This window comes from Anomalospiza imberbis, chromosome Z (genome assembly GCF_031753505.1).
Source record: "Anomalospiza imberbis isolate Cuckoo-Finch-1a 21T00152 chromosome Z, ASM3175350v1, whole genome shotgun sequence".
NCBI classification, from domain to species: Eukaryota; Metazoa; Chordata; class Aves; order Passeriformes; family Viduidae; genus Anomalospiza; species Anomalospiza imberbis.
In genome coordinates, this window is record NC_089721.1 from 11,527,723 (window position 1) to 11,537,360 (window position 9,638).

The following is a 9,638-nucleotide window of genomic DNA, read 5'->3' on the forward strand; positions in this document are numbered from 1 at the left end:
AAATTATCCTGCAGTACTGGTTTGTATACTGGACAGATGCTTTAGCTATAGGATAAGTTACACTGTAGATTTAGGAAAGGTGATATTCTGGTACATTTGTAAAATCATATACTGTCTTAAGACCTAAAAACCATCCCTCCAGTATAATTCATTTTTTAAATAGTGTTTATTCTTTTTCTACTTTATTCTTCTGCTACCAGTTTTTCCACATTCCTTGTAGTAAATTCTTACTTAAAAATGGTATAAAACTATCAACTTGATATATCTTTTGTTTGACAAGGCATTTGGTCCTGTGTTGTCTATGTACATAAAGTTTTCACTCCCCTTCTTCAGAAAATGTATGAGGAAACTATAGTTACTTCATTTTCTCCAGTGATAGTTATTAAATAATTTTAGACTGGGAAGATTAAGAAATGCTCTTTTCTGGTTAATCAGTTTTCATAACTTGGAATATGATGACTGGATTAATTTGTCTGTTCCTGATCCATTGTGGCTACATCATTCTCAATCAGTTAACAGATTTAAAGCTTTTTTAATTGTATTATGAGGGAGAGTGACTTCTTTGCATAGCGGGGGTGATGACTGGACAAGGGGAAATGGTTTTAAACTAAAAGAAGAGAGATTTAGATTAGATGTTACGAAGAAATTCTTTACTCAGAGTGTAGTGAGGCACAGAACACGTTGCCCAGAGAAGTTGTGAATGCATCATCCCTGGCAGTGTTCAAGGCCAGGCTGGATGGGGCTCTGAGTCTGGTCTGGTGAAAGGTGTCCCTGCCCATGGCAGGGGAATTGGAACTGGATGATCTTTAAGGTCCCTTCCAACCCAAACCATTCTGTGAGTCTGTGATTTTCACTTCAGTAAATTTTCCAAGAAACACATGACTTCTGGTGTTAGCTTATGCATTCTATGTAAAAATATATCTCTTTTTGGCATTAAAGATGCCCAATTTACTCTTGAAGCTGAATATCTGTTTGTATTATTTATCACTTGAAAAATTTTTTAAGCTTATTATCATTAATTTGACCTTTCTGTTCCCCCTGACATTTGAGCCAAAAAGGCGGGGGAAGTATGCAGGAGGCAAAAGAATGGGTGAAAAACAGATGCTGCTGAAAAGGATACCAGGGGTGATAAGAAGTACATGCTGAATCAGGAGACGACATGTCACAGAAGTGCAGTGTGAATAAAGTGTCAAATAAGATATGATCAACACAGCAGAAAAGTCGTAATGGATGAGGATAAGGAAAAGATCTTGAGATTTCTGAGGAAAAGGCTTGTTAGAGTCCTTGGCAAGAGCCATTCCAGTGGAGTGAAAGGAAAGGAAAGGAAGGACAGATTGAAGATTTCAAGTAAAGAACTGCAGGAAAGGAACTTGAGGCATCAGTTGTAAATGTTTGAAAATTACATTCTTTGTGAACTGTTTGTTTTAACACAGCTGTAGAGATATACTATAATGACTTCAGATGTCCCTCTGAAGGATCAGCAAGAATTACTAAGCATTGTAGCTGAGTGCTTAATCAGATGCAGCTTTCTTCTGTACCAGAGAGAAAGCGAGGGTGAAATTTCCCTCCTCAGCAAGGTAAACTGGAGTTATTGAAAATACCTTTCATTTCACTGATGTTACCCCTATTTTGCAGTCTTTTTCATTGCTGCTTGTCACTCTCGAAAGGGAATGACTTGAAGCAAGAGTCTGTAGTTGTGTTGTGTTCACTGAACTTTTTTCTCAAGGGCAGTGCCAGTCTGTGAAGTGTCATGTAATGGCTCAAGTATGGTTAGATGAAAAATCAGGACTGAGCAGAATGTCTTGTAATAGCAGCCTTGTTGGCATACATTGTTATATTTATCCAAAATATTATTTTGTAAATTTCTATTTTGCAGAAGTTAGGGAAGCCCATGAGATTTAGAAAAGAGTCAAGCTGATTGGTGGGATAAAGAATAAAAAAGGCGCCTGATGCTGAAAACCTTAACTTTTCCATCTGGAAGTGACCTTTATGACATTATTCTGGTTTCCAAGCTTGCTTGAAAATCTTTTTTCTTTGTTTCAGTACAATGTAAACACAAATTTCAGAAGTTACTTTGACATGAGTCACATGTTGTGATATGCAGTTGTCATCTCCAGCTGGTTGTGCTGCTGCAGTATTATTTATCTGGTAGTCTATGATCCTCACATGTCAATGAGCTACTTTTAGTGGATCTCTGAAAAGCAATTAAGAAAAACAACACATAACCAGAGGGATTGTGGTGACACTAAAGCAGTCTTCATGGCCCCTGGAAATTTTCTGGAGGTCTGCATATCTGAATATCTTGAAAACCACTGAAGTAAAGAGAAGCACATAGTATAAATAAATCATGCTAGTTTGTTTTCCCATTTTTGTTTGCAGCCTGTTACCATAACCCACAATAGGAATGCATTTTTCAGTGTATGAGATACTGGTTTCAGCTGACAGTCATGTGTAAACACAGGATCATAGAACAATTTAGGTAGGAAGGGAATACCTGAAGTCATCTAGTCCAAGCTCCTGCTTGAAGTGTGTTCACTGCTCAGATCCAGTTAGATTCGGGTTGTTCAGGGGCTTGCTCAACCAAGGTTAAATATCCTCAAGGATGAAAATTCCCACACCTGTCTGGGCAGCCTCTTCTCTAGCTATCTGGTTGCTGGGCACAGTGTGCCTTTGCTAAGTCCATGCTGGCTGTTCCCTACCACCTTCATGTCCTTCATATATGTGGAAATGCGCAACCTCAGTTCGCAGGAAAGCTATGTAATGAATCTGCTGGGATTCATTACATAGCTTTAATGCAAACTGAGGTTGCGTAATTCCCCAAATCCACCTTTTGTCCCTCACAAAGATGATGATTACTTTTTCTAGCCATTGAGACTCTCTCCCAGTCACCATATCATCTCAGTGCTGACAGAGTGCCCTTGAAATGACAAGGGTCAGTTCCCGCAGCACCTCTGGATCCATGCATGTGATACGGATTTTTACATGTCCAATGAGCTACAAATTCTGACTTCCTCTTCCCGTTAGAAATGTTTTAGTCCCTATCAAAGACTCTGCTATAATGTAGGAGTGCTTGCAGGCCTGAGGACAGACCTTTTCAGGGAAGGTGGAGCCGAAAAAAGCACCGAGTATCTTGACCTTTTCCATATGATATGTTGGTGGTGTACCTGCTCAATAAGCACATTTTCCTTCACATTCCTTTGGCTGTCAATGTAGCTGTAGAAATCCTTTGTTCTTGCCTCTCACATTTCTTTTCTGTTTCAGTTCCTTCTAAGCTTTGGCTCTCCTAACTCTGTTCCTCTGTGTTCATGTAATGCCTCTGTTCCTCTTAGCTGAGGGTGTCCTTGCCTCCTTTGTGTTCTTCCCTTTTGGAGTTTGTGGTTATCACAGTCAGATCCATATGCATCCATGCCAGGCTACTGCCAGGCTGTACTTTCTGCGGATTAAATGTAATCTGTTTTGAGGAGCTTTCCTCAAATATCAACCAACTTTCCTTAGGCCCCTTTGCCCTCCATAGTATTCTGCCATGGGATCTGCCAAACAGATTCCTAACAAACTGAAATCAACCCCCAAATTCAGGTATAATTAAAATGGAGAAATTTGATGGGGAAAAAGAACACAGCCCTCAGATATAAGAATACTTAATAGAAGAAAACTTGTTTTGATAATTTTTGATTATGAATTTTAATCATACAGCAAATTCCTACATTTACTGCAGTTACTAAGCAGAAAAAAAATGTGTTTAAATTAGATTAAATTATCACTGCTGATAAAGCAATAACAAAACCAGTGTTTTAAAATGGTCAGGCATATGAATCACCCTAGGAACCCCAATTACAGCTATGGAGCTTGTGGAGGTGGAACAGTTTACACTTCAGCTGAGGCTATAGCTATTTCATGGTCATTTTAAAAAGTGAGATAGCAAGCAGACTTGACTTCCTCTGCATATTTTTGCTTTGGCTGAATACTGATTATGGTACAGTTTCTCTCTTTTTTTTGTTTCTTTTTTTCCCCTTCTTCCCCTACCTCAGCTTTCCTGTACTCAGTAGCACACTCACCTTTTCTGAAGTCTGTGCCTTTTTTCAGAGCCACTCCTATTCTGGAAAAAGCTTAGGTTTTGCTGCTTGTTTCACAAATGTATTCATTCTTCTAACTTGGACATGTTTATCTGAATTACGACAGTTGCAGGTTTGTGGTCAGAAATTCTAGTCTTCCACTTGATTAGTTGTGCTTTACTAATGAAACTCTTAATATGGAGGTCATCCTAGAGGACATTCAGATATTTTTCATCTGTTGTGGTGAAAGGAGGGTACATTGCTAAAATGGGCTAAATAAACCTCTGTCAGTGTGTCTTTGTCGGAAAAAAAGAGAAGATTACATATATTCTTCCTTTTCAGCAGCTAGGAAAATCCAGTATTTCAGCCAATAAAGCCTTCATCCCTGGTATCTGTTTTAGATTCAATGTTGATTGTTTTTCCCTTTTCTTTTTTTTTTTTTTTCCCCTAACTTCTTGCTTCAGCAATGGTTAAGTAGAGTTTATGCAATTATTTTATAATAAAATTTTAAAACTGGAAAATATTTTTTAATCTCAGTTATGCTTTCCATGGACAGCAGAAGGACTCATCTAACTTCCACAGTATAGGTCCTCATCTGAGTGCAAGGTCTGCTACAGGTAGCTGCACCCAGGGACCACGTGCCAGTCAGAGTTCTTCAGTAGGGCCATCTCTGGAATTATCAGCATGACCCTTTCTTCCAGGCTTGGAGGATGGAGGTGCAGGCAGGGCAATAGAAAGATCGTGCATGTAAGGGGAGTTGTCTTTGACAAGTTTGGATGATTTTGAACCTTTTTGTGTCACATATTTAACATGTAGAGAATCCTGCTCCATAAGAGCTGATGGCTTGCTATTACTCTTTGAAGTCAGAGGCAACATGGGATTTTGCCTATTGTGCTACATAAGGCAGACACAGTTTTGGTAAGGTTTATGCATTTTGTAGAGCTTGCCAAATAACAGTTATTATAATAATAATAATGCTTCACATCCTTAGACTGATACAAAAACATTAGTTAATATAGTAATGAGATGATGACTGCCTTGGGTGCATTTTATACTTTGTCATGTTGAGAAGTTGAGCACAACCAGCATCAGAAATCTGATAGTTTCAGCTGTGCAGTGATTGTGCTGAGAATTAAGTTGGAAAAGGGGACCATGCAGTTGTTAAAGTGTAAAACAAGGGAACTGAATGTCCAAACAATTTACTGAATTGCTACTTGATACTGTGTTCATTTAGAAAATAATCAGTAATTATTTTGTAAAATTTAAGTGGTATTTAAAGTTCATGCAAAGAGTGGAGGACTTGAAAACATCAAGCTTGACTTTCAGATACACTGTGTTCTCATATGAAGATCATTACATTTTTTATGTTACAGTAGTGTTAGATAAAGTCTCTGGGGGAGAAGCTGTTTTTTCATGCATAAGCTTAGCCAGAAACCTGGCTTAGCTGTTCTGTTTTCACTTACTGGCTGATGTTGTTCTATAGTGTATCAAAATGGAAGTTTCTTTTCAAAAATTCATGGAATGAGGAGGCCAGTGGCTCTGCTTTTCTAGCATGGAATTAAATCTATTTGTTCCTCACTTCTGTCTTAATTTTATTCATAGAACATACAGATACTGATTGTAAGCTAATGAGGAAATAATACTTGCTAGATGTGTGCATTTGTTGTGCTTGTTTTTCTGTGAGCTGCAGGTTTCTTCAGTTCTGAGTAGGTTAGTTGATAGGCTATTGTCAAAACCAAAAAATTGTCAAGCCTAGTATGCTCTTTTTTTGCAAGTGTCTATATGTATCTATTTTGCTGGTCTCTAGGGCCTGTCTAATACAGTTTCTGATAAAGTATTGTAGTCTGACCGCTATTTTAATCTTTTTAATGTTTTCTAGAACGCAGCCAAAAACAGTTTTTGCAGAAGTGGAACCAGAAGATGATGAAACAGACAAGCCAGAGTGGAAAAAACGTAAAATTTGAAAAATAATTTGTTTAAAGAGTAATTTTGGAGCATTTGAAACAAGATGAAACATTTATTTCTTTATTTGGGGTAGTAGGTCAAAATTTGAAAGCAAATATTACTTCAATTTATAAAACTTGCTGCAGTATAAAAAGGGATTGTTGAATTACACTGGCTTAAATCCACATCTGAATTTTGTAATAAGGAATTACTTATATTGTGCAAATAACTCCTGTATGTCAGTTACTTAGCTTTGTGAGTTAAGTGAAAAATGTTTCTTTATTAATAGTGAATTCGCTATATTGCCAAATGTTGGTTTTTTTCATTACTGCCAACTTTACAAAAGCTATGTCATGACAATGTTCAATGAATTTAAGTATCCAAATAAAATGGTACAATTTCTCAGACTATTTTTTTATTTTTTCCAGTTAAGAGGTGAGAGATTACTGCTTTACAGGTGCACCAAAGTTTAGATTAGTTACTGTGTAATATTCAAGTTTAGTTCATTTGTTTGTTCACGAGTTGCAATTCAATTCACTGTGTGAATCTTAGAAAATGTGTTTTCTAGTGTCTCTACTTCTTTGCATGATGTTCCTTTTCAGTTTGTGTTGTATCTACAGTAGCACTGTATAGAGCTTATATTTTTTTAATAATGTGAAATTGCAATGGACAGTTACATAATTTAGTGTAGTGAAAACAATGTGCTTATTGCCAAGTTGATGCAAAATTTCATTGAGGTTTGTTATCCCTCTTAGTTTGTATGGATAAGTTTTAGGATAGAGCAGATCTGTGTATTTAATACCAGGTCTTTGTGTGTATTGACTTTGTTGTATGCCTGAATAAGGTATATTCTGCCTCTCACTTTCTGAAGACTGATACTATTCTTTATAAAGTAGTTTGTCTAAATATGGAAAATTCTCATTTTTTAACACAGAATTGCAGTTCTGAGTGTTGTAAAGGGAAGGACAGTTTTAAAACTAATGAATGTCCTTTAGAGAAGAATAAAGAACCTAAGTTAGTTTTAGGCATTTATGTTGTGATTATAATAATACAAAGTATGCTAAGTATTGTGATTATAATGATACACAGTATAACAAGCACTCTGCATTTCCACTAAGAGGAGAGAGTAATAGACATGGTAAGCAATCAAGCTTTCTTATTTATGAATAGAACCTGGAGGCATATTTTATTACTATATTTAGCAAAGCTGTGAATCACCTTCCTAACCTGAAGGCTATGCTCCTGGTAGTCAGCAGAGCTTAGACTTTTTTAAGCATTGCTCTGCATCACTATTTCATTATGTTATTTCCTCTTCCAAGCTTATAATTCTTTTTCAGATATTATTTTTATACTTCTATGAAAACTATGCCTCACTTCAAAAGGTATAATGAGAAGCATTGGCATAAAATACCCACTACAAAATGCTTCCACTGCTTTCACTATTGTAGTCTTTTGATAAGAGAAGAACTTCAGTACATAGTTGACAACTTGTCTTTGACCCTTGTAAAATTATTTTAATACTTGTGTATAATAGTGATTCAATATTTAATTTAAAATTGCAGCTGTAATATGTAGAATGAGGGACTGAGTAGATGAGTGGAAAGTAAGTGGAGGAGAAAAAGAAATTCAGATGGAGAGAAGGAGTTGTTAACAAAACCTGCTAAAGACCTCCCTATGCAATCCTCCCTGCAACACAAAACCATAAGATGTCAATACTTCATTTAAGGCTATTTTTTTGTCTCATGTTTCATCCAACTATAGTCCTACGAAATAAAGTATTTTCAAAGGAATTTCTCTAAAATCCCAATTAATAATTTTTAAGGATTAGTATGTTCTTCATTTTAGGCTGACTATTAGCATTTTATCTTTTCCTTTGTTAGTTGTTCACTGAGGCAGTGTGTCTTAGGGAGCAGAGCTGTAGGGAAAGGTAGATGAGGAAAAATGCTGCAGCTGTTCTCTGAGAATGAGAGGAACTTCTCCTTTCATGTTGTTATTCATATCAGCTAGATCTTGTTTCCTAATTATTAAAATAATTAGTTCTGTAAGTGAACACTGCAAAAATTCTGTTGAAATTTCTGTAAGTGTTCGTCATTGTTACTTGCAGTAATTGTCTTGAATGACTTTTCTAGCAGCCTAGAATTTAAAGCAGTGCCTGTGCAGATATGTATTAGAAGTATTTAAAACTAACTGAAGTTTTATTTATACTTTAACTCTTGGATTGGTTCATTTGGCATAGCCTTTAAACTGGATTTCCAGGGATGTTCACCAACAAGGCACATTTTAATGCATTTTTAAAAACAATTTTAAATCTTGAACAGCTCAATAATAAGAGTTAAGCTAATCAGAAGGAAGATGTGAACAATCTGCTTGACCATATTTGGGATAGCAAACTTGTGACTCAAGCCTTTGAATTGTCTTGGGAAACATCTTTAACATTAAAAATATAAACACAAATAAATATTAGCTATGACAGATGGAACTCTAGATGCAAACTGGAGCATGAGAACTCTATTATGTATTTTTTTTTAATCTAATTTTCTTATAAGCTTCTTGAAGCTTTTAGCAATTGCCAAGCTATAATCTTGGTCCTCTCTGTCTGTATTTAGTGTTAAAGCGCCCAGAGTCCAGAGAGGAGTTTGTTTCTGCATTACTGAAACAAAGTGGGTTTATTTTGTTTGTTTCCTTAGAAGCATTGTTTATAGAGGTACTGATGCCTTAAGTTTTAGCTTTCATATTATCCAGATTCAGTACTGCATTAGTATATAACTCTGAACTTCACATAAAATGTTAGCAAGTTCTCTTCACAGTTTAGTTAGACAAAACAATCCTTTTCCAGCCCAAGAACCAAGGACACTGTTGCAGCTTCAGGCCCAAAAAATGTCAACAACAGCGAATTGAGGAGAGCAATCTGTGAGAATAGGACTGCATAACCTGAAGCTGTAATGGGACAATTAACCCCAATATGTAAATGGACCAGAACTTATAAAAGTGTGAAAACTTGTGACCCATCATCCATCTTTGGTGTAGCCTCAGCCAGGCTCCTGTACTGCCCATGGTGTTTCCTTTGAAGGCCTGTCTAATAAATACCTACTTTATTCCTTTAACACTGTCCAGCCTCTGTTCTAGGTAGCCTCTCAAGGCATCAGTACTACAATCACTGCATGCAGAAGGGCTTCCATGGTGCTTTCTCAAAACCTGGATTTTCTGTGCAGCTTCTGGATGTTACTTTATAGTAATTTATGGTCTTTATGCCTTTGTGCTAATGACAGTTGTAGACCAGCTGTTAGGTACATCTTGCCTGTCCATGGGGCCAAGGCATTTAACTCCAGACCACTGCAGCCCACCAGCTATCAGTCAGCCCCATTTTCCATTCCTTGTTGGTGTTGCTGCCACTGTTACAGAGATCTGAATTTAATTGTAGTTTTTTGTCTTGTCCTGTCCTCCTTATTTATTTTCCTATTTTATTATTTAAGTCTTCTGCAACAGGTGAGAAGATTGACAAATCCTTGCACTTTCCTCTGCCTGTTTGCAACTATTTGGTGACTGTTTTAAGGTCCTCTCTGGTCTACTTCCTATGACTTAAAATTTACTGAAGACAATTCTTTTGTCTCTAGTTTTTGTGATTGATAGCAAGAACTGTGA

General features: G+C 36.7%; 1 protein-coding gene across 1 annotated transcript in view; it reads left to right on the top strand.

Moving 5' to 3' along the window:
• WDR70 (WD repeat domain 70) overlaps positions 1-6,403 on the top strand; it is a 125,779-nt gene extending 119,376 nt beyond the window's left edge. The window contains exon 18 of the mRNA XM_068176283.1: positions 5,932-6,403. Within this exon, the coding sequence (XP_068032384.1) occupies positions 5,932-6,016 (85 nt within the window). The 3' untranslated portion in view covers positions 6,017-6,403. The remainder of the gene's footprint in view (positions 1-5,931) is intronic.
• The last annotated feature ends 3,235 nt before the right edge of the window (positions 6,404-9,638 follow it).